Source organism: Poecilia reticulata, linkage group LG19 (genome assembly GCF_000633615.1).
Source record: "Poecilia reticulata strain Guanapo linkage group LG19, Guppy_female_1.0+MT, whole genome shotgun sequence".
Lineage (NCBI taxonomy): Eukaryota > Metazoa > Chordata > Actinopteri > Cyprinodontiformes > Poeciliidae > Poecilia > Poecilia reticulata.
Window position 1 is genome coordinate 15912671 of NC_024349.1, and position 27122 is coordinate 15939792.

Genomic DNA, 27122 nt, shown 5'->3' on the forward strand with positions numbered 1-27122 from the left:
GGGTTGTCATTCGGACTCGAATTTGTTGCTATTTTACTGATCATCATCCTTCTACATAACCCTAACGCAACTGAACTCAACGTCCCAAACTGACGGCTCAATGTTATGGTTTATCATTTTCTAGTCACAAAGGAGAATTAATAGTTCAATCAACCAAAGTTGTTGGTACATTTGGAAAGAGCACAGGGGTTATGCAGATAAATGTGGTGGGAAAAACTGAAAACATACTGACTTAAATTATCAATAATTCATCTGTGTTTTTGCTCTGGTTCTAGTTGCCCTCAGTGACACTAACATTCTGTTACTGTTCAAAAAATAATGTATTCTAGGTAGACAATTGTCTAATCCAAATCTGACCGTGGATTCTGGGTTGGTAGACTGCCATTTCCATCAACAGCTGTTGCATTTTTGAGAATGTTGTTGTTTTAAGTTGACAGGAAAAGAGACAAAAATTGTTTGGAATTCTGTTTAATCAAAGTGATTATGCTAACAGTTATCTTCTGCGGGCAAAATATTTCAATGTACGGTCATCACCTCTCACAGGATTATTATTCAGAATGTCTGGACTACCACTTTAAAAGAAAGTTTTATTCCTATTAAAACCAGCCTAAGTTTCAGAAGATAGGTATAAAACATAATTCATATCATAATAGTTCACAAGTAAGATCCATATCACAACAGAAAATTCATAACATTTTCCATGTCCAATTCTCCATCTTTTCATATCAATATTTCTACACTTAAAGAAAATGAGAGTGTCTACATATTATTAATAATAATAATAATTCATCACATTAAACAAAGTACAAATATGAAGTCACATCTGCCTCTTTGAAATCATACAGTGTACAGTAGCTACATCAACCTATTGGCAAGTCTTTCTGCTTTTGCATTTTCATTATCATCCTGCAGGGGCGGTAGTGAGCAGCATTCTCCTTACAGTTTCTTCTTAGCCAGCTGGGCCAGCTCCCTGGCTTTCTTTCTCTTCAGCTTCTTTTTGAGGAAGAGTAGGTTGATGTAGACAATTTGATCCAGCACAGTCGAGGCGCAGAGGAGTCCGCCATGCAGAGCGCCAGCAATCCCACAGCTGAACACATCTTGGCCTGAAAGAAAGAGAAAAACAAAAAGACGCTTTATTTTTCTGTTTTGCTTGTGTATAACAAAGCCTCATATAGCAGGAAACCATTCACCGATGAAGTCAGTTCACAGCAAAACTCCCTATACACACTGTCTATTTCAGTATGTTACAATTTAAAAAGAGGTTTCTCTGTCTGTGACAATTACTCAAAGGAGGAGGCTGTAACATTTTCCACACCTGAGATGTAGAGGTTCTTAACAGGAGTGCTGCTTCTGTTCCTGGCTACAGCCTCAGCATAGAAACGCTCCACGTTGTGCTCGGCAGAGTACATGGCTCCACGCTGAGCGCCCAGGTAGTGCATGTTGGTCAGCGGAGTTGCCACATCTTGGAAAACAAGCTGAAGAACAGTTTTTCCAAATTAATGTAAAAAAGATTATGTTGTTTCAAGTTACTTGAGCGTCCAATTACCCATAAGGAAAATGTTTCTATATGTACAAATTTTGACAGATTTTACCTTGTCTTTGACTTTAGGAAACACAGTGCAGGCCCAGTCAAAGAGGTTCTTTGCGAATCTCATTTTGTAGTTGTAGTAGTCATCACCTCTTTTGCGCACGGTAGTGTCCTTCCACTCTTCAAACCATTCATATTTGACCATGGTCAGTATTGTCATGCAAGACTTTCCTGAAAGCATAACAGACAGCACATGTTTGTTATTTTGAGTCAGATTTAAGAACAGAAAAAAGATTCCTGTCACCATTTTTGGTGTCAAAATCAGGAAAGAAGCAACTTTATTTACCTGGATGACGTATATTGGCTTCAGGATCTTTTGCAGATGGTACTGTGATGAACATCATCGGGATGTTATCAGGTGCTTCCTCTTTGCTCAATGCAAAAAAGTCCTCCATCCTACAAAATCGATAATAAAATTATTATTTTACTGACTTACTCAAGAGGGCTGCATAAAAATACAGGCCAAACTTTTCAGACTTTGTTGTAGACTTTGAGAGCCACGTCTCCTTTTCTTCCACTTTGCAATTATGCACTACTTTGTGTTAGTCTGTCACAGAGAAGATCCCATTAAAATACATCAAAGTTTGTGGTATGTGACAAAATTTTTAAAAAGTTCACGGGTGAAGGGTATAACGAGTTTCACACGGCAGCACTATGTGACCAAGTTTTCTAGTTTCTCTTAATGCAATAGCACCCTCTTGTGGCAAATATGTTCAAGTTCTATGCCTCATTTGATTTCTTCTACTCACGACTTATCCATGTTGTTGTCTTTGAAGAGCCAGAAATTTGTAGAGACAAGACCCAGGTCCTCCGCAGTTCCATCAAAGCCAGAAAAGATCAACATTGATCCTCTGCCATGTTTCATCATGCTCAGTCTTTCCTGAATATCTACAAAGTGGAACCTTTATAAACAACTTAGAATATCTTTGCAGCCCACCTTTACTTTGGGTTGAAGCAGTTCCTCGGCATACTGACCATGTCTGACACGAATCTCAGGTGGTAGGAGTTTCTGGAAAGTGGTAAAGACGCCACAGTTTGAAACCACTACAGGTGCGTGGACCTCGACTTCGTCCTGGCCTTTCTTCACCTTCACACCTAACAAACATACACCGAACGTAAAGTCTTGACCTTCAGCAAGCGGAAACAATCTGGTTTCACTTCTCACCATAGGCCGCTCCCTTCTCGTCAACCATGATCTGAGAGACAGGAGCTCTGACCAGGCAGCTCCCTCCATATTTCTGAATAGTTCTGATGATGTGGAAGGCGATCTCACTGGCTCCACCTTTTGGGTAGTAAGCACCTCGTTTGTAGTGATGGATCAGGAGGGCGTTGATCAGAATGCTGGATTCCTTTGGAGGCACACCTAAATGGGACACGAATAGCATTCTAGGAAGTAAATTTCAAGGACTAATGATTGATGTTCCCTTTTGATAAACTTTGAAGGCTGACTTTGAGACACACCATAGAAAAAGTAAGAAAAGATGACTTGGAGGTCTTTGTTTTTGGTCAGGGTGTCCACAAAGTCAGTCGCTGGTGTGCCAGATAGGCGAAAGACTGGAGAGAAGAGATCTGCAATGCCTGACTTCAGCAGAAGCAAAGAGACCCACTGAGGAATCAGCTTCATGGTTGCCAGGTAGTGGGTCTTCTTAGCTGAGAGCTGTTGCAACATGAAAGACATTTATTAGAGTCTGTAAAACACTAAATGTTAGATTGCTTTACCATAATCAATACCTTCATAATTTTGAAGAATTTCTCAATGGCCTCTGTCTCGTTTGGAAATTGCTCGATCAGGCGGGCTTTCATTTCATGTTTTCCAGTGAAAATCTTGTATTCCCGCCTCTCATCACCACTGCCGATTTGGACAGTGTCGACATGCGGCTGCAACTCCTGAAACTCCAGCTGACCCTCAGTGATCTGGTCAAACGCAATTCGAAGCAGACTGTTTTCATGGACTTGACCGATGTAATGAAGGCCTGAAGATGAAGAGTGACAGACAAGGTCTTCAACTATTTTTACTCGAGTGCCAACAAAGAACATTATATTTTCATAAACTGAATAAAAGAACAGCTGCAGGACAATTGTAAAGGACAGAGAGAAAAAAAATTATGCAAATGGAATTGAATCCTCATCCATTGTACATGAACAGAAAAAAATATTTTTTTTCTAAAGGAAGTTAGAAAAGTAGCAGTTTAAAAGTTTTATGACTTAGGAACACCTTAAAACAAACTTATTCTGGTGTTTAGCAAGTTATTATGTTGGGTATATTTGTGTATCAGAATGTCCTAGTCAAGGTCCAGATGTAAACTCAACTAAGAATCTATGGCAAGATTTGAAAACTGATGTTCACAGATGCTTTTTACAAAATATGATTAAGGTTGGGAGGATTTTTAATTTTGCATAGTAGAATGAGCGTAAAACATCAGTTTCTACATATACAAAGCACTTGTAGACTATCTCAAAGTATTGACAAACGGGAATTGAATACTAATGCTTTGCACTTTGCAAGTCTTGTGAGCTGAAAAGTTTTGAAAACCAGATTCTGTTTTTCGTTTAGTTTCACAAATCTGTGTTATTTGGTTTTGTCCTGTCCTGTCACCTGGAATCTTAGTGCATTTTACTAAGATTCCAGTAAAACACACTAATTGTAAATGTGGCTTTTGCACAGTGGCGCAGTTGGTAGAGTTGTTGCCTTGCAGCAAGAAGGTTCTGGGTTCGATTCCCAGCCCCAGTCTTTCTGCATGGGGTTTGCATGTTCTCCCTGTGCATGCGTGGGTTTTCTCTGGGTACTCTGGTTTCCTCCCAAAGTCCAAAAACATGACTGTCAGGTTAATTGGTCTGTCTAAATTGTCCCTAGGTGTGAGTGTGTGTGCATGGTTGTTTGTCCTGTGTGTCTCTGTGTTGCCCTGTGACAGACTGGCGACCTGTCCAGAGTGACCCCGCCTCTCACCCGAAACCGGAGATAGGCACCAGCAACCCCCCCGACCCCACTAGGAACAAGGGTGTAAAGAAAATGGATGGCTGGATGGGCTTTTAAGACATTTTGTATATGTTTAATTCTTCTTTTTATGACAGTTGGAGAGCACAGTGACCTGGCTTTCCTTTAATCGACAACCACAATCATACCTGAAGCTGTTTTGAAATTATATGGAAAGATTCCTTACCAACATCAAACTCAAAGCCCTTCTCTACGTAAGTGTGGCAGCAGCCTCCAGCCTGGTCATGCTGTTCCAGGACCAGAACCTTCTTTCCTGCTTTAGCAAGCGTGGCGGCGGCTGACAGTCCACCGATACCACTTCCGATTACAATCACATCCAGGTTCTGGGGCACCTTGTCGACACTGAAACCTGGACAGCAACACACAGGAATGCCTTTAGTTATCAGGTTTTGTTCCACTGTGTAATCTTACAAAAGTGTTGAGATTGACACATCAGTAGAAGTTACATAACTGTTTTTCAGAGCGCAGTCTGAAGGTTGGCTTTCAGGTCATAAATACTGAAGATGTGACAATGGCAGCATATGGGGTCCTGTTATCAAAATTTCCAATTTCCAACCTAATTTCGATCAAACACCCATAAATATGTAATCACACTTCTGTTAATTTAGATATGATTTCCTGTCTGATAAATGGTACGCTAAGAAAGTGTTTATACACATGCGTTGGTTCAAATCCATAGTGGTCATAGCATAAGTAAAACAGTTTCAGGAGAAATAAAAGGGAAAAAATAAAACTCAGAAAGTACTGGCTGAAAATAATACTTGTTCAATTGGAAATAAATTAAGCACCATGGATTTAATAACACTTCTGAAGAAGCCATATTGAGCAAATAAAAATATCCAAAGCTTGTTTGTCGAATTAAAAGTACTTTTGGGTTTGCAGTTGGTTTCAGAGGAAGAAAATCAGGCAGCTAGCACATAGCTGATAATTTGTTCAAAGAAATCAAGGTCAGACTTCCTATTTGAGGCTCCTGATTGGTTTGAAGGTAACTTGTTTGGTAAAACAGAGTTAAAATCACTTCTGAACAGTTTATGAGACTTCCTTTTCCAAAACAGGAGATCTCTTGAAGCTGTACTAACAAAGTTATTCAGTAAAAGGGTGCATAGTGGTGCAGTGAGCAGAACTGGGCCTGCATGGAGTTTACATGTTCTTCCCATTCACTTTGGCTTCCTCATACAATTAAAAAAACATGACTGTCTCTCTAAGTTCCCACATAGTATTTGCATTTTTTTCTATTGTGTACCCCTGGGATGAACGGGTGACCTGTCCAAGGTGCACATAGCATGTACAGTGGTTTATGGCCACTGTAGATGGGTACCAGCCCCCCTCGTGGTTCATAAAATAACATTTTACTTTACATAAGTAGGTCTATTACCAATAAATTTACTGAGAAATGTGTCGACATATTCACATCTGCATCAGCTTTACCTTGTTTGATGACTTTGTCTCTCTTCTTCTGGTCAAACTCACGGGGTGCGGGGGGTCTCACAGACTCCAGGGAGAACGGACTGGGCTTCCCGAATAAGTACCAGTAGGTGCCACCGGCCCATATAACCAACCAGACTACAAGAATCAGCAGCCACATTTTTGAATAAAATACGCTGACAGTGTCCTCAGCTGTTCTGCACAACAAATGGTTCAGAAGTCTCCTTTTTATTATGCTGCAGTCCAGAGCCAAAGGTCTGGGGACTGATACGAAACACTATCTGCGTTACAAAGAGCAGTAATGATAAAGCGAGGAAAGACCCACTTATTTATGATTACAAAGCATACGTAGACCTTCAATAATCACTGTAAAGACAACAATATAAAATAATGTTCACTCTGTTTTTCTGAATGTTTTTCATTAGATTGCCCTTCAGCTTGCCCACATTTTTGATAAAGTATTTGATGGATCACATGCAAACATTTCGACTTGTGTTCCCACCTTCTCTAAACTGGGCAGCAGCTCATATGTTTGCTTTTTTTTTTAACAAGCATATTTTTACATTCACATTTACCAGTACAAGAACTAAAGCTAATGTTTTCCAGTTTATTTGTTGGTTAAGCTAAATTTTCAAAGAATAACTGGACAATTCAAAGAGCATGGAGGAAATCAGAATTGATTAGATAAATCCTTGTGAAATTGCTTTTATCTGATAAGGCAATTAAGATAATTTCCCTCTGCAGATGTTTGCAGACTTTATACATGTCATTACAACAGCGCAGCTGATTAGATCAGTAGGTTTCAGAAACCAGATCATGTCACACATTGACTTTACCCTGAATAACTTGGCAATAAAAATGTCTTCTTTGAAAATTGAGAAAACACAATTCATAAGTAATCCTTTCATACCAGTAAGAGTGTCATTTCACTGTAGAGACAAAAGTATTAAAAAGTTTCTACATTTTGTCACGACTTAGATTTTAATTGATTGCACAAAACAAAGCAATGGATACTTTTCAGACACACAGAAAATAAATAGTTTGAGGACTGTGGTGAGGTTTTGTATTCAGTCCTGCTGGGTCTGTACTTTATAGAAACAATTTTGCTCAAATCACAGCTGCAGGTTTTTTGGGGCAATGTCGTTGCTTACTTTACACAACTAGAGACTGACATTTCTGCTAATAATTGTTTTATTTTATTCAAGTTTTATTTTTATTGTAATGTTTACGATATTCTAAACACTACCTGTATTACTCAACTTTCTGTTTCAGTTTATTTCATAAAGGTGTTGGAAATAAATTATCGTTTGTCATGATGTTGATGTTATAAAATTGTAGGTATTTATAATTATTAAAGTAAATATTCTATGAATTAACTTTATTCTATTCGTAGAATATTTAGTAGTGCATTATGCTGAATAAAGTTACAAACTTTCACTTAATCCAATTAACTGTTTAAACTAAACCTGTGTGATCTTGTATGCATTGAGCTTTGATCATCCTTCTAGTTATGGTCCTTAAAAGACAGACAAATTATTTCTTTTGCTACAAAGGAAAGAGAAGTTGAGTTTATTGGGCTCTGGCTGAAACTAATTGGATGAAGCGAGCAGATTGGAAGCTAATGAAGAGTGAAAAAAGGCTTAAAGACTTTGAAACAGGAAGCCACTCTGTGTAAACAGGCCGGCTTGACCAACCGCGCTGAACCAAAGAAAATCCTATTAAGGTTAAATTCAATTGGAGGCTCTGAAGGTTTTGCCCTGTTATGCACAGTAACGTGGGTTAGCAAACACTGACCAGTAAACATGTTTTCAATGCTGCTTTGTGTAAACTGAAAAGGTAAAAAGATCTGAACACCAATGATAAAAGCAGACAGAAGATATTTAAATCTATTTTTATTTATTTACAAATTAAACCCACTGTCATGCTGACAACTACAGTGCTGAAAGAAACGCTGATGCACACCTTCTGTTTCTTTCATTTAAATCAGAAAAAAAACACTACAAAGAAACCATCTCTGACAGAAATAGAACCTCTTCCTTGGATGATTGTGTGCTATGTTACAGTGCAGCCTCCTTTGTCTCCCTTGTAAGGGTTCTTGTCATCTGGAACTCCCTTAATCAGCGGATCGTTTGGCAAGAGTCCTTCAACGTAAGCAATTGTGTCAGCACAACTTGCACTCACCTGTCGAGGAGGAAATATGAGACACTCTGTGAACATGTTGCCAAAAACAACTTAACATGAAACTGTTTGATTTTTTTTAGGATTGATAGAGCGAGCTTTAGCAGCTACATGAGAGCAAAGTTGTTAGAATTAGATACTTACTACTGTTCTCGGTGTGCTCACTTCCTTTTTCAATTGGTCCAGTTCCATTTTCAAGATTTCCTTATCTGACATATCCCGAGCCATCCTGGCTGTGGAGAGAGAACAAAGTCCTGGCTTCAAAAGGTGTCAAGGATAATAGCGACTCCCTAAATGGTTTTCTTTAGTGATGTCTGTAGATTCATCCAGGTAGCCTTTCATCTTTCACTTCCTAAATCAAAAAAAGCAACAAAATGAATGTTTCTTGAGTGTTTACCTGTCGAATGGCCGGATCCCCAACGTTCAGAGAAATGTTTTGGCTCCTAAGAGCTCCTTGACTGTTTGCCTTCCTGCCGTCTGGCTGCCTCTCTCCACTAACTGAGCTGTGCTGTCCCACTGCTCCTCATTTACAGCTGATCCCCGTCACCGGCTTTCGTTTGAGGTCGCCACCAGATTGGAGGACCTGATGTCACCAATCCCCTGTGATGAGATTAAACAATCAAGGAACTTAACTCCTGAAACAGGAAGAGCACCCTCACCGGCTACATGCAGAAAGTGAGAATATGACATTTAAAAAGTGAATTTGCAGCATCATCTGTACTTAAGTTGTCATAGAGGAATACCTAGCAGAGTGCTTTTCAATCTATCTTCTAACAATAAAGACTGAAAAAATTACAAATCTACCAAGAAATGGATGCTCATCTCTTTTACAAAGTAGAATGAGATAATTTTTTGTTCTCGGAATCTCCAAACTTGACAGAGGTAGACTCAGAAAAGGTTGCAGGTGTAATTGCAGTGGAAGATGGTTATAAAGAGTATCTAATCATCCTGGATGGATGGATGGATGGATGGATGGATGGATGGATGGATGGATGGATGGATGGATGGATGGATGGATGGATGGATGGATGGATGGATGGATGGNTGGATGGATGGATGGATGGATGGATGGATGGATGGATGGATGGATGGATGGATGGATGGATGGATGGATGGATGGATGGATGGATGGATGGATGGATGGATGGTCTCTTAATGTTTTGAAGTTACTTTAACAAACAAGAGAATAAATCAACCAAGATGTCAAGATCAGTGTGAGTTTTCTCGTTTAGCTTCTTACTGAAGTAAGATTCTATTTAGAAACTTACTGTATTAAGTGAGGATTTGATATAACAGATGAAAATATTGATTACTTTGCACATTTACTACCTTCTGTTTTATGCACATCTTCAGAAAAGCGTAAGTCCTATATATAAACATGAAATGGGTTTTATTGTTGTTCTTTTTTATTCACAGCACTCTCTTGCCATCACCTCCTTATGACATTTGATGTGGGATACATGACAAGCCAGTGATCAGCTGCTCAGCCTTCCGCAGGACTCACACTAAGCCATTTCCAGGATCTGGGTTAGTACTCAGGATTAACCCCACACACGTCACATGGATTACCGGGTTGGAGATGCTTCTTATGAATGTGGGCAGAGTCACTGTGCACCAAGTGGGCTCTTTTGGATAAAGGGAAACAGCAACTTTCAAAAAGAAACCTTTCTTTGTTATTGTATTGATGTAGTTATTAAACAAATATACATGATTATTTTGAACATTTGTTTCACCGTGTCTATATATACATGGAGATATTTATTTATTTATTTATTTATTTATTTATTTATTTATTTATTTATTTATTTATTTATCACATTACAGAATTTTCCTGGACTTACAGAGTCCTGGATTTATTAATGTTTGCTAAGGTATTTATTTGATACAATGAATCTTTCAAATGAATTTTAAATTCTTTATAATTATCAATTTATTGATTGATTTATCAAACTAGATTTTTTTTTCAATTCAGTTCGTAAGTATCTTATGTCAGTAACTATAACCTGTTGTAAAAAACGTAATAATTAAATGTGTCCTCTAGATGGCGGACAAGGTCTCTTTTTACAATATATATCTAAACATGAAGACAGTCTTAGCCAATCAGAACGCTTTACCTGGGAACTTGACCGCTTCTTCAAAATAAAAGCCTTCCTGTATCCCTTTGAACGGCAGCTGGCTCACTGGCAACAACGTGGGACAGCCACATTCTTTTAATTTGACACGTAAAAGGTGTTTATTGGTCGGAAGTTCAAGTATCTGGTAGGTTGACTGGCGGATGGGATACATGAGCTGGAGCTATGGCAGGTCCAAGTAGGAAGCAGATGTTAAGGTTTCTCGGCCAACTTGGGGCGTTTATTCTGACCCGGTTCGGATTCTGGAACTGCTTCAGCATGCTGATGCTGTTCGCTGAAAGAGCGGACTCAAAGAGGTAAAAGTAGCGTGTAGTTTGACGCAGAGCTTTCAGCTAACCTTAGCTGAGCGAGCTAACGGCAGTTCAAGGCAACTTCTGTGAAAAAAGCAACTTAATGACTGTTCATAAATACCTGGAGCTAATCCAGGTTGATAGATATTAGAAGAGAGAAAAACATTCAGTGCACGAATTTATGTCTCTTTTCCGTTGTTTGTGGCACACCAAGTATCTGAATGAGCTGTATTTTACTTGCACAATTGAAAAGCTGACTTTAAATGTTCCTTTAAGTTCAAATAGCAGTTTATATTTAACTTAATAATCTTTAAAATTTAGCCCAACAGATCCTTGGACAACTTCCCACCCCAACTGACTGTGCTTTCATTTCTCTGTGGTTGGGCTCCTGAAACCTCACACATCCACACCCCTCCAACTTCTCCTGTAATTATATGCTATACGAAAGCAATAATAGAGGCCATGTTCGTACTAAGCAGAGTTTTAACTTTATACTCTTACACTTTTTAAAATCTGCTTGAGTAAATTACATTAGGTTATCAGGTGTCAGGTTATCAAATGCTCAGTACAGTTTCGTTATAGCTTTCTTCAGTTTAGTCTTAAAAGTTTTTTGCAAGTATGTATTAATAAATTAGAGTATGATTGGGTGGGAAAAAAATCGAATTTATTTTAAAAAAAATTAGCTTCCTTTATTATAGAGTCCTTATACATAGTGAAAAATATATATACTTGCTGTATAGACAACTCCAAATGGAGTTGGTCAGAAAATTATCGTTAGTTTATTTTATAACTACAAGAAAAGGGGGACTTTTAATGTCTAAATGCTGCTCTACTTCCAAAACATTCTTAGAATAATTGGTAATATTCCGAATTTCATTAATTTGGAAAAAGACATAAAGCACACAAGGCAGTATTACATTCTGGAAAAAACAACTACTGCCCCTCTGTAGTAACCCCTTTAACTTGAAAGCTAATTAGCAGTTCCAACCCTGGGTAGCCTTTTAAAAAGTTAAAGATACAGCTATATGAACTCACATTATATAATAATGCAAGATATAGTAAGTCACAAAGCAACTGAATAAACAGCATAACTTAGATGCTGTTTATTAAGTCTCCTGATTCTCTTTCCTCTCCAGAAAACCGGACATCCATGTACCATACCTGTATATTGACATGGGAGTAGCCGTCCTCTGCGCTAGTTTCATGTCATTTGGAGTGAAGAGGAGGTGGTTTGCTGTGGCTGCCGCCATGCAGCTGGCCATCAGCACGTATGCATCCTACATCGGAGAGCAGGTGCATTATGGGGACTGGCTTAAGGTGAGTGAAGCTCCTTGATTTACAGCGTTGAGTCAACTTCATCCACATAGCAAGTGAAAAAGTGCAACATGCTTTACATAGAAAACGAGTATTAAAAAAAAAGAGACAAGATTAAAACCRTTAAAGAAATTATAAGAACAGAATACATAAAACATCGTACAGCCTCAAATGATGTAAAAGAACAGTAGAGCTGAATAGCAGCATAAAAATGGTATAAATATATTTGTAGTGAGTTACACTTTCTGTTTTGATCATATTCATCTAACAGATCTGTGATCTGGGAAGGACTCATTAGAAAGTGAGCCAAGCTTTGTGGAGGATCAATATGGAAAGAAGATCTGAATTTGTAAAAGTAGTTTAAGTCAAAGCGCTTTTTATTTTGGTCAGTCATCTTTTCCATTCATCCACACATGCGTCTGGTCATTGATACTTCTGTTCAGCCATTGATTAAGCAGGCAATCTATCCATCAGTATGTCCATTTATCCTTTGTCCATACGTCTAACCTTTCATCAGTCTAACGATCCCATCATGCAGGTTCTATATTTAATCTTGAGCTCATAAATTGACTGCATACTCTTGAGTTTTGAAAACTGTTAAATATCTTCTTGCAGAACGTGTAGGAACATTTCTATATTCAACACCGATCCTTGTTGTCCTGCAGGTCCGGATGTACTCCAGGGCGCTAGCCATCATCGGAGGCTTCCTGGTCCTGGCCAGCGGAGCGGGGGAAGTCTACAGGCAGAAGGCCCGCAGCAGATCGATGCAGTCCACTGGGCAGGTCTTTCTGGGAATCTATCTCATCTGCATGGTGAGGCTCTGATTGAAAGAAGAATATGCTCCATGGCTTTTTTTTTAAATTCATTTATTTTTCTGTTACCTTACTTGCACTTCCACGTTTTCTCCACTAGGTGTACTCGCTGCGGCACAGTAACGAGGACAGACAGGCCTACCTGAACCACATTGCAGGGGGTGAGCTCACTCTGATGCTGATAGAGGTGCTGTTTGGCGTTCTAGCTCTGGCCTTCCTCACCGGGTACTACATCCGGATGGCCGCTCAGATCCTGACCACCATCCTTCCCCTGGTCATCCTGCTCATCGACGGAAACCTCGGATACTGGCACAACAACCGCAAGGTGGAGTTCTGGAACCAGATGAAGCTGATCGGCCACAACGTGGGGATTTTCGGCGCCGTCCTCATCCTGGCCACCGACGGGTAGAACTCTCTGGCTTTTAAAGACAGTTTTTTTACAAACGGGAGCGTCTGTGCAGAATGAGATTGTTGTGGCTGGATTGTGCCGGAAGCCGCTGCCCGCCTCAGGATTTAAAGCGCCCAGCTCGGGAGAGCTCAGACGGTTCATCATTAGCTACCAGATGGCAGCTTTCCTTCTACAAGAAAAACACGTTTCCTTTTTACTTTTTAAATAGCAAATGGTTTTATTTATTTGGTTTCTTGTTTACACTTTGTTATGCTCTGAAACTTTACAACATGAGTGAGTATTATGCATTTGCAGGGAGCTTTTACTTCCCTGGGAAACCCTGAATATCACAATTCATGTTTTAAAATTTTCAAGTAAATGAAAACTGTTCTATAATGGTATGTTGCTTTTAAGATGTACAAAAATGTTTGGTTTTTTTTTCAATAAATTTAAAGTACCCAAGAATGTCAACTGACAAAATACTGTGCACATCATTTATATGTAGCGATAATATTATCAGCTACTTTACCGTGTCGGACAGATTAACTGCAACCAAAAACTACAAGCATTTGTTACAAAAATGCACCAGATTGTCTTTGTTGTTCGATCTGTCAGATGAAATTTTTCTTTTCTTTTCAAGGTCATAAGGCATAAAAGGAGACAATTTTGTAGCCTTTTTAATAAAAGCTGTTGGCTTTGAGTCCAATAGAAACTGAAGGATGAAAACGTTTCTCCTTGTGTTGCAATTATGCAATATTCTAGATGTAGCGCACAGAATATTGCGTAATTACAGCAACAAAAACCAAAGAGACTGCTACAGATTTAAGGTATGGCGTCAGCTGGATTTATTCCAAAACTGCATGAAACACAAGATGAAATTTATTCGCTACTTGGACGACTTCTGGAAGTAAGTGGTTGTGTTGGACTTTTTTAGAGTGGTATTGGAGCAAACTTTTAGTGATTCTTTTTTTTTATTCATTAAAAAATGGAAAACTTGATTTCCTTCCATTCCACAGTAAAAACACGACTTTGGATTAGTCTAGCCAATAAAAAGCCCAGTGGAATATGTTTTACATTTATGCTGATGACATGATTCAATATGAAAAACATTTAAGTTTCAATATTTTTGCAAGCAATTGTGGAAAGCCTTTCACTAAAACTAGTCAAAGGACAGAAAATAATGACAAAGTTTTGGATTGTTTTCCACTAACAAAAAAAAAACACTTGGTGTTTCTCCAGTGGCTGCTTCATGTAGCGTCCAGCAGTAGGCCGTCTGTGTGTGTCGGAGCTCCATCCTTTAACCAGTCACTTGTCTGAAGACTCTGCATCACTTGCAGCTTGTTTGTTCTTGCGGTTGCGCTCAGCTTTGACCAGCGCACCGATCACCGCCAGCATCACGGTGATGGTGATGACCAGCACTGACGCCGTCTCCGCCATGCACAGCTGGCTGTCCATGGACGCGAGGGGGCTCCCGGCCTGCTGAGGAGGGGCGTGGCAAAGGATGGCCTTGTAGTCCTCCACATGCAGGTGTCGCACGAACTGGATCTTACCAAAGACGCGCTGCAGGTCGCAGTCGCAGGTCCAGGGGTTGAGAGACATCTGCAGGTGGGTGCTGACGGTCTGCAGCTTCAGGAAGGTCTTGAACTTGATGTGCTGCAGCCGATTGCTGCGGAGGCCCAGCAGGGTCAGACCGCGGAGAGGGGCCAGAGCTTCGGCCTCGATCGCCGAGATGTTGTTGTGGCCGAGCAGGAGAACCTCCAGGCTCTGCTGGCGGCTCAGCAGCCCGTCTTTGAGCATGTTCAGCCTGTTTCCCTCCAAGTGCAGGAGGCGCAGTCGAGAGAGGCTGTGGAAAGCCCTGGCGTCTATCGTTCGGATGCGGTTGTAGCTCAGGTCGAGCTTCCTCAGGTTGTCGCAGTTTCTCAGGGAGGAGGAGTCGACGTGCTGCATCAGGTTGTGGTCCAGCCGCAGCTCCTGGAGGGAGGTCAGATGGAGAGTGAAGTCCTGAGGCAGCCAGCGCAGTCGGTTGAAGCTCAGGTCCAGCTTCTCCAGAAACTGCAGGGATGAAAGGGACTGAAACACAGACAGCCAGTAAGAAAGGGTCACTCTGAACTGGTAAGCACATTTTTCTTATTTTGTTTGTTAAGCACAAATAAATTCAGAGTACAAAGATTCAGAGTACAAGTCCATCATAGGAATTACATTCAAAAATTGAAACAGTTTTTAAACTAAAATGTAACGTCCTGGCCTAACGATTGTGGGTGAGTGCTGTATCTAACCTTAATAAAGGAAGGCGGCAGAAAAGACTGTACAAGAAACAGGGTTGCTAACACCAACTGGAATCTTTAACATGTGATGTTCTGTATGATAGCAATACAAAAACAAGCTAGTTGAAGTTGGCAATAGTGACACCCTATAAACCAAAGAATCCTGGCCAAGAACTGAGTGCATTTACTGTACAGTACAGGTACATACTATTCAATAAACTTGAAGCTTTGATTTTTTTTCTTGATCTCATGCAATAGTCAATTTTGATGTGAAACTTTTTTTTTTTTTTACATTTTCATTTTCCCATCCACTCCGAGTCTGATGAATCTAAATAACATAATATAGTTTCACAATTTTGAAATAAGTGGAATAATTTAATCTTTCAATTGTGTTTTATGCTAATAAGATGTGTTAAATGTTGCAGATTAGAATGGAAACAATTAACTATGGAAAAAGTGAAGAAAAGCAGAATAGTTATGAAGACAAATAGCTCAATATTCCCATAACATTTTAAATAATTCAGTCTGGRAAACAATATATTTGGAGAACTTTCTTCCCTTCCCATTAAAAACGGGTACATGATCATTTTAATGTGTTACATACTTGTCTTATTTATAAAAATGAAAGCTGAACAAAATAAATAAAGCAGACCATTATAAAGATATTTTAGCAAAGATCCTCTAGTTTCTTTACAGACAAGAACGTTGTTACTTTTCTGTGTTGCTCAGTTTTATTCAACGTGAAAAAACAAAAAAAAACATTTAGGTATTTGGATATTGTTTGGCAAATATTTAACACAATTACATACAAAGCCCCAGTTTGAATTTGCATTCACTCATCGACAATTCATCAACCAGGGTGACATATAAACCTTTCCAGGGTGGATTAATAACACATGTAACTTAAATAATTTTGAAAACCACTGTTAGATGCAGAAGTTTGGAACGTCCAACAAATGTTTCTAATTCATAATTAGTCAAATATATTTTTACTCCAAGTGTAAGGAATCTCTCTAAAATGACCGTTTCACTTTCTGAAAGAATACTGTTTCACTTTTACGCAAAACAAAAAATGTAAACTGTAATTTAGAAACACACGTGTACTCTACACGTGTTTCAAACCCATAAAAAAAAAAGATGAAGAAGAAGAGGGGGAGGAAGCTTTCCCATACCTGTGGATGCACAGCATGTATGCTGTTGTTGGACATCAGTAGAAACTTCAGCGACCACAGTCCCACGAACGAATCACTGCGCACCTCTCTCACCCTGTTCCCGCTGAGATCCAGYAGCCAAGTGCCGCGGGAGACACCGGGGGGGACCTGCTCCAAGCCCTGAGACCTGCAGTCCACCAGGTCAGAGGACTCGTAGCAAAGGCAGGGGCTTGGACACTGCCTGAAGCCCGACATGATGCTCGGAAGCGGCAGCAGAAGCAGCAGAAGCAGGGGAATCAAGCAGAGCATCTTTGTGCGCTCCAAGTTAAGACTCTCCTGCCGAAAGCCATGGCTGACCCTCCTGCGCTCGCACACAGCGACACATCGGAAACACTGCGAATATGTTTTGCAAACTGCATAGAAATGTGTCATTTCAGCAGACTCCCGAGGCACACGCATGGAATATTCCCGATTAGACGGGATTATGGGCTTAAACTGATGATCACATAACCAAATCTGGGGAGAGAACCTGCAGTCCGTTTTGAACCCTTTCCCAAATGAAGGATTTACATCTGCTTCTCTATATGGATACATCAAGCGCAGTTGCATGATAGCAGTCGGTTTATCCTGTTTAGTTCTATATTACATAACAACGAACGGATTATCTATAGACCATCTATGCAGACAGACCGGACTGAATCTGAGCGCCTTTTGTAAATTCCTAACAGTACAGACACAGGCAGATTTCAACATTACATCACCCAGAAGTTACTTTATTGCAGTATTTTAGTCCGAATGTTACTTTTGATAATTATGGCGTACAGTTGAGGAAACTTAAAATGTTACTTTTCAGAATCACACTAGGCTACATCCAGAAACGCATTTATATTTGCGGTACCAAAATAAGCATCGCTTACTTGTTCGGGGCTCCTTATGCTTGAAGTGCTGCATCAACACGGAGATGATCAGCTTGTGGCTCTGACTCTCTGACTCTCTCTCTCTCTCTCTCTCGAGTTGGATCTGGTGTCTCTCATCTTCCTCTCCACAATACTCCATACATTTTCTGTGAGGTTTAGATCAGTCCAGTTTGCTGACGAATCAATTCCCAGCAATATCCTGATTATTATTCAGCGCTGGTACTTTTGGCTGGATTGGGCCTTGAGTACTGCGGCAGAGACAGCTGCTCTGACAAAACACAGAGGAGCAACAGCAGCAGATGACATGTCCCCAAATCGTCAGACTTTGGGGACTTGGATTCTGTAGCTCTCCAAATCTTCCTCCAGAATTTGGGACCTGGATTTCAAACCGACATGCAAGATTCACTTTTTTTTTAATCTCAAAATAGAACTTTGAAAGACTGAACAAACCGGTTCTTTTGGATCAGTTCAGTCAGCTACTTTAGCAGTTACCCTTTAGTGGCTTACACCATTATCAGTATTACCAATGATTACATAGGCCATCATGTTCTGTATTAAAAACCCTCAATGATCTTCTCTTAGCATTCTAATTTTCAGGTCAACAGAATTTTGGGTTCATTAGCCTAAAAGCTATAATCATCAGAACTAACACACTACATATATATTTTTGAACTGAATTAAGACTTTTCTAAATAAAATGTCAATATTTGTATTGACATGTACCTCTATCATTTCAAGTATTTTCTGTTCAAGTTTTTAACCGTCATATCTAAATATTAAAAGCAACAGGTTGCAAGAAATATATTCGTGCAACAAGCAAATGTATCCAACTAACAGTATTCTATCACACAATAAAAAAATAGAAAAGGCTTTTTTACACAACTTCAGCTGGATTATTAAACTTACCATCATTTTCTCTTAAATGCCAACCCCAGAATTCACCTATAGAATCACCACAGGCTGATAAAATGCGAGTAATTTTGGTTGAGTCCTTTAAAACTGCAAGTTACATATTAAAGACATAACCTGAGCATCTGTGGAATAGTGAATCATGGTGCTTATAAACATGTTCACCTACAATTTCGGTCTGTATTCATTTCCTCTTAACCCTAATCCATATCTCACAGGTTCTTCCATAATCTGAATCAATACCTGTCAACACATAACTCCCCCCACCCCCACAATCTTTACAAACTGCTCAAAAAGTTGTTGAAAATTACAATATTACAGTCAGAATTTTTGTTACTTTTATTTTAGAAAATGTCCTTTAAAGTGTGGCATTTCAAGTCACATTTTGTTTTAAAATACAGAAAATACAGACAGTAGAACATGGATACAGAAAAAAAGGAAACAATGACAGAAAATAAAGCTAACAAGCCTTTCTGACTGCTCTAGTTTTCTCTTTGAAATGGAACTGAAGGCAAAAGGAGGAGGAGGGCAGAAAAAGGAAAAAAAAGGTTTTAGGGGACGAGAAGAGGGAGGAGGGATGGAGGAGGGAGGTGGGGCGGGATGAGACAAGTTAGTTAAGGAAACTATGGTTTGCTTTATGGATCATGTTTAAATTATTCTTTATAAAGTCTAATTTAAGATTTAATCTTTCTTCTCTCTCTTTTTTTGTCTTTTTCATTTAATGGTATTTTGATCTTCAGGATCCAGGGCCCTCAGCGCTCCTCCTTGTGGTCTCGGACTGAGGACAAGGAATGCCGACTTTGTCTGGCAGTGGGAACAGAATCACCCGCGTCGCCTTCCCCCGGCCGATCCGCACTGCCAACTCAAGAAGATAAAGTGGAGTCCTTCTGTGTTTGCTGTGCTTGTGAACGTTGCATGGACTTCTGACTTTCCACGTCTCTAAAATGTTTCTCAACCTGCAACGACGACGGAGGGGGGGAAAAGAAAAGAAAAGAAAAAAAAAGAAACATTTAGATCTAATCTTCAACACTGACAGGACAAAATATTCTCGATTTAAATGGGAGAGAACAGTTTGGTCAAGGAGATGCTTCCAAGATTCATTGTTGTTTTGAGTAAAACCACACGCACGCACACACAAAAGGTAAAAGTAAAATAATCTGCCAGTGTAAGTAGTACTTTTAGAAAGTAAAAGTACTATGATCTATGAAAATAACCCAAAATGTCATAATATCAGGAGAAGCAAGCAAACAGTAAACCCAATTAGCTTAGCACAACAGCGCTGCGACGACAATAACTGTGCAAATGGATGCATTTCTACTACATAAGGTCTCGGATCTCCCTGATCCGATTCCTATTCACTGCACGTTTTCCAGTCGCTAACTCCAAACATGTTGCATTGCAGTCAGACTGGCAGCTCAGCTCAGACTTGTCTGCTTCATGAATGAATTTTAAAGCTGTTTTCTTCTGCACTCTGCCCTGTTGAGTGTGCAGGAAAAAAAAAAAAAAAAAAAAAGACTAAAAACAGATTTAATCAGGGAAACATCTGTCAGTTACGCCACCGCTGGGGTTTCTGAGAACACTGGCAATATTCTGCTTTCTGCAACAAAACAAAACAGGAGACTGCAGGGATACGGACAAACAAATCCCACACTTTCCCCCCCCTGAAGATCTCTTTGAGTCAATGTGTAATTAAACTTTTAAATACAACCACCACAAAAGAAAAACAGATGGATGGTTACAATTTGATCTGTTTGCAAGATGGAAAAATGCCTCGTCTGTTTCTAACATGGGCTGATGTGTGAATATTTATCGCCACTAATGGAGTTATTGGATTGAGGTTCAAATTCAACTTCAATAAAATGTGAGCTTCAGCTTCACGTACTCTTAACTACCATAAAGTTTTTAGGTAAGGGAAGGAAATCTATTGCGACCAATGTGTTTAATTGCCAACATTGATCAATATCTATTCAAAGCTTTAAGTGCATCTCAGACTCTACATGCGTCATTATGTAAAATAATTGTGGGACATTAGGAGAGCCAGACAGAAATTAATCTCTGCAAACCTAAACAATCTGAGACAGTCTTGTGATGAGTGGGCTTACATTTTTCCACAGTGATGTGAAATTGATAGTTGGGCTGAACAAACTACTCCAAGTTATTTGACTGCTAAAGGTGGCTCTGCTAGCCACTAAATATGGAGTACTTTATCCTCACGCATATACATTTTCTCTACGTTTTTTTTTTAATAACTGCAGCATCAGCTGGGTTTGTTTGCAACAGCAGTAGCTGGTAAATATCAGATCAGTTTCATTACGTCCCGATTCGCGGCGTACTGCGTGGTCCCAAGTCATACTTACTATTTTGCGTACGTGACTTAAAGCGCTTCCCTCTTTGCCTCTGCAGTTCTCAACCTGATAAGGCGGCGAGATTACAACGTCGTCCATCACAATAATGTTCTTCTCCTGCCATTTACAGTCTTTGATGCTGCAAAGAAACATTGTTATTACTTTTCACTTGTCCATGTTTTTTAAAAAAAAGAAAAAAAAAAAAAAAAAGAAAATTCACTATGAAATACAAGCAATTGCAACATGAATACAACGGTTACAATGATAGCTGACCCACTTCCTTTGCTTTTCCGTCAGCTTTATGTTCCCACACCTTCAAGTGAGTTTTAGCAGCTCACTCAAGTGTGGGCATCAACGGCAGTGAAAGATTTTAGAAACACGCAAAGGGATTTCAAGAGCTTTAAGAAACACCTTCACTTATCCAAGACAAGGGCCACAGACATCACATTTGTGGAGTTAAGACCCTCCTGGACCACGGACAACATCAGAAGCATCTTAACCTGGCCTAACGACAAGACTCAGTTGTCTAAAATCATCTTTTCGGAAGAAAGTGGAGTTTGCATCTTATTTGAAGTTTAGGGGCTTGGAGAAAGAGTGGAGAGGCTCTAATTTTAAGTTGTTTGTTGTGGTCCTGAGTTAAGTCTCTACACTTTGTGATGATGGCTAGATAAATGAACAGAGATGAAAACTGAATTTCAGTTTGTGGAGCCGCATCATCCAATGCCATCGCACCACTGCGTTTTCTTTTTTAAAAAATTTTATTTAATTCCTAGTCAGTGCCACCATCGACAAGGAAGTTTGAGCAATCCAACTTTCTTTCTTCTGAAGACGAGCAGGGCTCGGCACCTGCCTGTCTTGATAAAAAGCAGCGAAACCTGATTAACCATGGCATCAAACTCAGAGATAAACCCCGTAGAGCAGTGTTTCCCAACCCTGGTCCTCAAGGCACACTGTCCTGCATGTTTTAGAGGTTTCCCTGCTTTAATTCATTCATTAACTCATTCAGCTGACTGCAGTTCAGCAAACACTTGTTAATTGAAATCACCCAGCCTGAAGCAAGAAAACACCTGAAACATGCAGGGCAGTGTGCCTTGAGGACCAGGGTTGGGAWACAACCCTGAAAATGGAGACGATGAGACTCCAGACCCAAAGATGAAGACAAGCTGAAGGCCACCATTAAAACCAACTGGGTTTCATATCAAAATGAGTCATAATCAAGTGCTGGATGCATATATTGTAGGGTTGCCAGGATACTGACATGTCAAACTTGATACAAAAGTTTATTAAACAAGCTCATGAAAGAAAAAAAACCAAAGCAAATATTGGGGGGGGGGGAACAGACCATACTTCTACATCATGAGCCTCACACACACCCCTGTAAATTAATATTAATTTACAAATCTGTCAGAAGAATTAAATGCATCTGAAGGGAAATTCATAATTTTTTAGACTGTTTTCACATGTCAAAAGCCAAGGTTTGGATCACAATATTTAGATCGTAAGAGGTTTATATAATCCTGAGGAAATGCCAACCCAGTCCTGAACCTGTAGGGGTGGGCATTTATCATACAGTTTATCATTTAGGGTGAGAAATTTCTTAGARGGATTTTTGATTYATCTGTTGTCACCATTCCAACTAATGCYATTTAAAAACACCCCCAAAACTGTCCRTATCGTTGGGATTGTTAGTTTCATCTCCATTGCTTGATAAATAAGAGCATTAACAAATATCAAATTTTGAAATATGATTAAGTGTAGTTACTGTGTGCAGTTTTATGTGACTGGTGTCTTAAAGAAGCACACTACMCTTTGGTATATTTTTCAAGAGCAATATTTGTGCTTGAGGGACYAAGATTGCTGTGCCATGCAGTCACATTCATAGTTACCTTAAAAAAAAAAATCAGTAATAATTCTTATTGTCACTTATCGTTATCACAACAGTACCACAAAATATTGTGATAAAGTCCATATCGCCCACCCCTATGTACCTGACACTTCACTTTTTATTAGTGGTTCCTGCTCCTCCTCCTGTCCCTCTTCATCCATCTCTTTCTCCTCCTCCTCCTCACTCCAACTGGCATTATCCTGTCCCTCTTTTACAACTCAGCTGACATGGTCCTTGTCTGCTACTTTACAGCAACAATAATAAGTTTTATAGCACTTTTGAAAAGAATTCACTGTTAGAACACAAATATAAAAAACTAATTAAGAAAAGTSCCAAATACACAGGAAGTGAATTACTGACCATTTGCTTTTTTCTTGAGGTGGTTTAAAAAATAAGGTATATGTATTATTGAAAAAACAGGACAAATAGACTGTCTGGTTTGTTTATTCACATTTCTTATTTACTTTGAACACAGACTTTCCATTAAAATATCTTCTTTTGGGTGTATTTTTCTGGTCAGCCAGTATGAACTGATTTTAATTGATAATCTGATCAGGTTACCAGGTTATCATTCACTGAGCAACAGCAGGAAGTCCTTACGTTTTGTGAATAGTCTGGAATAGCTGCTGGCCCTCCACAGAAACCCCAGCACTGATTGCATAGGCTTGGGACAGCTTGTCTTCTTTTTCTGTCCGTGCTCGATTGGCAAGCTGTGAAAAACAGAAGAAATACAGTGAGCTCTACTCAGAATTCGATATTTCTATTTCACCRTTTGCAGCTGAAGACTGATGCAGGTACTGCGTGGAAAAGACARGAAATGAAATTGTATCAGAAACGATACGAAAGAAGAACATTTAACTATGTTTTTTTTTTTTCATATCCAAAGACTAACATTTTGCTCACTTCAGCTAACCAGATATATTTAATATTTAGGAAAGTACTCATCAAAATGAAGCATCTTTTTTCAAACCAAATTTGTACTTTTTGACTTCCAAAACTGTTGTTGCACTTTGTTTGTGTTAAGCAATCAGCAACTGCACTGGACTCTAAATAAAGTGCATTTAAAACTCCTTTCATCTTGTGAAATGATTCCATGTGTTTGAATGACTGAATGTGCAGAGCAGCTTTTCACACAGTGGTGTAATAAAAATAAAGACATTTCCCTAAAGTCACATCTGTGAAGCTCTCAGCTATCAGAGGGAAAAATTTTATCTATAAGTGAACTTTATCAATTAGCAATGAGATCAATSTRATTTTTGATAACCAGTGAGGTTTAGATAGCTGTACAGCTTCACCTATAAGACAACTCTTCCGAATCCCTGCTGAACTATGTTTAATAAGACCAAAAGAAAATTAATTGCGATTTAAACAAATGTACTGAATTCATCTACTCGACATCTGCAAATTACAGTTATTTGTGAGAAGGTGGTTAGAAAACAAGGTTGTTAAATGCTTATAAGAATCACCAAAATACAACGGCACTATTAAAGTCTTTCAGATGTCAGTGATGAGGCGATTCAGACAAGCTTTCCTTTTTTTTAACCAACTAACAGATTTCTACCAGCAGATTTTAAATTCAAAACAGATGGAAGATTARTTTGGAAACTTCTGATGATAAAAACACCTGAACATGTCATTTCCRAGTACAAATCATTTCTAATGAAGKATCCAAGTACCTTTAAAAATCAGAAGAAACATTTAATAAATCATACTGAGAATCTAGGCACAAACCATTACCAATGTGATRGCCTTACCTTGCTAACATTCAGTGATGCTAGAGGAGGTGGAGTCTCAGTACGGTCATGTATTATGTCCACCTTAGATACATAGGCTAAGTTGATCAGGATAACGTCGTTGAGGTTCGGCTTTCCGCTGGAGGAAGCACATTCTGAAGGGGGAGACGGGTTAAGGCAGAATATTTCAAAGCAAAGACTTTTGTGGAGGGTGGGGGGGGAGAATTACAATTCTCAGCTGAGCAACAAAGAACTTCAACACCATAGAGACAGAGAAGCTTGTGATGCAGAGCGCCGAGGCTAACACAGTGTCAGTGAAAGGTCGTGCCAGTTACAGCATGTGACTACTAAAAGCATTATTCAGTTCAGGAAATGTTTTAAACATRATCTACAAAGCAAACCTGAAACATGCACAAAACTACAAACCAAACATAATCAATGGGTGATATTTTAGTATTGGTGTGTGCAAAATGAAATCTTTGGGAGGAATTTAAACTCTGCATGCCGGTAATATATTTAGCCTGTTTGAGTTGCTGCAATAGCACAAAGAGTTGGGAACTTCGTAAAGGCAGATGAATATTTATATTCAGGGAATATTTGCATTCCCTATAAATAGAGCTCTTTCATTTGAATCAGTTTCTATCAATCACAGGTGATGTATTAACATCAACCTTCAGGAAAAGAAAGTCAAACTGAACACAAACGTGCAGAATGACACAATCTCTCCGATATAGCCTATTGATAAAATGCATGGACAAGATTCTTATTAATGGCAAAAAGAAAAAAAATCTCTAGACACTTATTSTAACAAGTCAAAATGTTTAAATAACTGAACAAAGCRCTCATTTATGGAGCCACATGACACCCGTTGAAGGGAATCAGAGCCCCAACAGTCATCAGAGCCCATCAGGATTCAACATGGTCCATAAATGGGCCCAACTTTAATCTGTGTGGCTGCAATTCAGACATGGAAGCCTGAAAAACTGCCTGTGCAAAGTAAAATGCATCACCACGAAGTGCGTCATCCAACTCTGTGGTGCACATTTCTATGAACTGGATGATACAAAACATGACCYGTTTCAGCACAAGATGGTTTTTAGAAGAACAAATTGGGGGCTGAAGATTGCTGCAGCACCATCAACTGGATCATTAAAACTACAATAACTGCTTCAACCAGCTATCGGTTGCATTTTCTTTACGTTTTTATTTGTTTTTATGAAGTCCCCCCAACTCCCTGTGAGTTTCAGCATCTTAGTCATAAAAATTTACATGAACTCAGGGCATCAAGGGATTTGACACTCTAATCGGCTAAATATATTATTGGCATGCAGAGATTGAAAGCAAGGCACAGTAAATAATATGGTGAAACAAATATATCCTCCAAACAGGGATATTTAACACAGATACGGCAAAAACAATTGCAATTTAATTTACTGGGCAGCTCTACAGCCAACCAAGTATCTACTGCAACACTGCACACATTGATATATTAAGGATGAGAAGCTATTTTAACWTTTGTTAGCATAAAAGTAATAATTGAGACAAGRRTGTGTCATCTTCAAATAATAAAGACGGACTRATACTGTTTGCAAAGCCCCAAAACTTGGGCCTGACTAGTTTTTCAGCTTTTCTATGAGCTCATTAAGTGCTTACATTTCCCAAAAAAATATGCGTCTAATTCAGCTGAGTACAACTAATATTTTTGCCAACAAGATTCAAGCGAGAGAAAATAAATAAACGGAAGAAATTGAACGGTTATTTCCAACAGGACGGAAGATGCAACTCAGCGTTTACTGGCAAACGCCCTCCACTAAACTCATTCATTCATTCATTGTCAGGCTGGACACGTTCACGTTAACCTCATTAATAAGATACGGTATTTAAAATTAAAACAACAACAARATAACACATTTGAATGCATTTCAAAAGAATATGAGTGAATCTCATGACTCATTCAGCAACTCTCATGCAAGACTCATGAGGGAATGAAGATAGGCAAGTTCACAGGCTAAGGTTCATGGTAGTGATTAGTTCAAGATGTTCCCACGATTAGTTGTAGCACAATTCACCCCAGAAATCTAAGATTGTGGTGACACCTCAAGACTAAAACTAAACCAACAGAGCCAAGAATCCCCAAAACCGCTATGGAGCTACAGGGCGGTTTTGGGAGTATCTGGGTTTGACCGAAACTTAGCATGTTAGCCGAGTTAGCAGCAGCTTCTCTGTAGCGTGGATGGAGGGGAGGACAGTGAAACTCGTTATCGGACTCCTGAAAACGGCTGTTTGCATCCCCGACGATGGGAGTGGGTAACTAAGAGAAATAAACGCGTGGACACCTGTCAGAACAGGGTGTGCTGCGTCTCAGTTAGCCCGCTAACTAGCATCGGTTGAGAGCCATGATGCCTTACCAGGATTCGCTGCCAGATAGTGATCCATGTTGAGGGCAGGCAATACAATGAGTGAATTCAAAACACATGCACGTCCGGGCAGGTTATTTAGCACAAAATAAAAACAAAATAATAACAATAGACTCGTTAARAGATAAAAAGATAACARGTGGGTAGTTTGTACAAAATAATCTAAAACGAACAAAGATGTGTAACTCAGCCAAGACCAATTACGCCTGCGCGGATCACTATTTGACATCTTTTCGGTTACCCTACAGGCCCTTGCAGCCAGGCAGGCCAGCCAACCAGCCGTCAGCGGCGCCGAACAAACAAAGGATACTCAAGGTTAACATCTTGGACTGGTAGTCAAACGCGACCACTTCTCCCTGTAGCTGTTGGCCCAAACAGG

The 27122-nt window shown here is 39.4% G+C and overlaps 5 protein-coding genes across 6 annotated transcripts; 1 reads left to right on the forward strand and 4 right to left on the reverse strand.

Moving 5' to 3' along the window:
- Window positions 1-463: 463 nt before the first annotated feature.
- On the reverse strand, window positions 464-6168 carry LOC103481656 (putative all-trans-retinol 13,14-reductase). Its single transcript, XM_008437282.2, has 11 exons — window positions 6012-6168; window positions 4750-4932; window positions 3320-3561; window positions 3050-3245; window positions 2754-2951; window positions 2564-2683; window positions 2338-2476; window positions 1875-1984; window positions 1593-1759; window positions 1316-1475; window positions 464-1103 (listed from the first exon to the last, which is right to left on the reverse strand). The coding sequence occupies exons 1-11, from the start codon at window positions 6166-6168 to the stop codon at window positions 937-939; spliced, it is 1839 nt and encodes a 612-aa protein (XP_008435504.1). The 3' UTR covers window positions 464-936.
- Window positions 6169-7883: 1715 nt separating this feature from the next.
- Window positions 7884-8715, reverse strand: gngt2b (guanine nucleotide binding protein (G protein), gamma transducing activity polypeptide 2b). The gene is made up of 3 exons (XM_008437283.2): window positions 8584-8715; window positions 8331-8419; window positions 7884-8189 (listed from the first exon to the last, which is right to left on the reverse strand). Exons 2-3 carry the CDS (start codon window positions 8412-8414, stop codon window positions 8061-8063), a joined length of 213 nt encoding a protein of 70 aa, XP_008435505.1. The 5' UTR covers window positions 8415-8419; window positions 8584-8715; the 3' UTR covers window positions 7884-8060.
- A 1691-nt stretch (window positions 8716-10406) lies between these two features.
- Window positions 10407-13593, forward strand: tmem101 (transmembrane protein 101). Its single transcript, XM_008437285.2, has 4 exons — window positions 10407-10614; window positions 11745-11925; window positions 12588-12734; window positions 12835-13593. Exons 1-4 carry the CDS (start codon window positions 10484-10486, stop codon window positions 13141-13143), a joined length of 768 nt encoding a protein of 255 aa, XP_008435507.1. The 5' UTR covers window positions 10407-10483; the 3' UTR covers window positions 13144-13593.
- Window positions 13167-17540, reverse strand: LOC103481658 (leucine-rich repeat-containing protein 17). Of its 2 annotated transcripts, XM_017310976.1 has the most exons (3): window positions 17455-17526; window positions 16559-16898; window positions 13167-15192 (listed from the first exon to the last, which is right to left on the reverse strand). In XM_017310976.1, the coding sequence occupies exons 2-3, from the start codon at window positions 16844-16846 to the stop codon at window positions 14428-14430; spliced, it is 1053 nt and encodes a 350-aa protein (XP_017166465.1). In that variant the 5' UTR covers window positions 16847-16898; window positions 17455-17526; the 3' UTR covers window positions 13167-14427. The 2 variants fall into 2 exon arrangements, with proteins under 2 accessions (XP_017166465.1, XP_008435506.2); XM_008437284.2 differs by having other exon boundaries at window positions 16559-17540.
- Window positions 17541-18678: 1138 nt separating this feature from the next.
- On the reverse strand, window positions 18679-27116 carry lsm12b (LSM12 homolog b). Its single transcript, XM_008437601.2, has 5 exons — window positions 27054-27116; window positions 24348-24481; window positions 23194-23303; window positions 20721-20847; window positions 18679-19319 (listed from the first exon to the last, which is right to left on the reverse strand). The coding sequence occupies exons 1-5, from the start codon at window positions 27064-27066 to the stop codon at window positions 19227-19229; spliced, it is 477 nt and encodes a 158-aa protein (XP_008435823.2). The 5' UTR covers window positions 27067-27116; the 3' UTR covers window positions 18679-19226.
- Between the last annotated feature and the right edge of the window lie 6 nt (window positions 27117-27122).

What these genes read in the sequence shown, in the direction of transcription:
- lsm12b (XM_008437601.2), bottom strand. An exon ending in TTCCAGACTATTCACAAAAC is followed by an intron (nt 20,848 to 23,193) that starts GTAAGGACTTCC and finishes GTTTCTTTGCAG; the next exon opens with CATCAAAGACTGTAAATGGC. An exon ending in TAAGTCACGTACGCAAAATA is followed by an intron (nt 19,320 to 20,720) that starts GTAAGTATGACT and finishes TCGTCGTTGCAG; the next exon opens with GTTGAGAAACATTTTAGAGA.
- tmem101 (XM_008437285.2), top strand. Translation starts at nt 10,484, where the DNA reads ATGGCAGGTCCAAGTAGGAAGCAGATGTTAAGGTTTCTCGGCCAACTT. An exon ending in GAAAGAGCGGACTCAAAGAG is followed by an intron (nt 10,615 to 11,744) that starts GTAAAAGTAGCG and finishes TTTCCTCTCCAG; the next exon opens with AAAACCGGACATCCATGTAC. An exon ending in GAATCTATCTCATCTGCATG is followed by an intron (nt 12,735 to 12,834) that starts GTGAGGCTCTGA and finishes TTTCTCCACTAG; the next exon opens with GTGTACTCGCTGCGGCACAG.
- LOC103481656 (XM_008437282.2), bottom strand. Translation starts at nt 6,168, where the DNA reads ATGTGGCTGCTGATTCTTGTAGTCTGGTTGGTTATATGGGCCGGTGGC. An exon ending in AGCCAATATACGTCATCCAG is followed by an intron (nt 1,760 to 1,874) that starts GTAAATAAAGTT and finishes TTATGCTTTCAG; the next exon opens with GAAAGTCTTGCATGACAATA. An exon ending in TTCCTAAAGTCAAAGACAAG is followed by an intron (nt 1,476 to 1,592) that starts GTAAAATCTGTC and finishes ACTGTTCTTCAG; the next exon opens with CTTGTTTTCCAAGATGTGGC.
- gngt2b (XM_008437283.2), bottom strand. Translation starts at nt 8,414, where the DNA reads ATGGCTCGGGATATGTCAGATAAGGAAATCTTGAAAATGGAACTGGAC. An exon ending in TGAGCACACCGAGAACAGTA is followed by an intron (nt 8,190 to 8,330) that starts GTAAGTATCTAA and finishes CCTCCTCGACAG; the next exon opens with GTGAGTGCAAGTTGTGCTGA.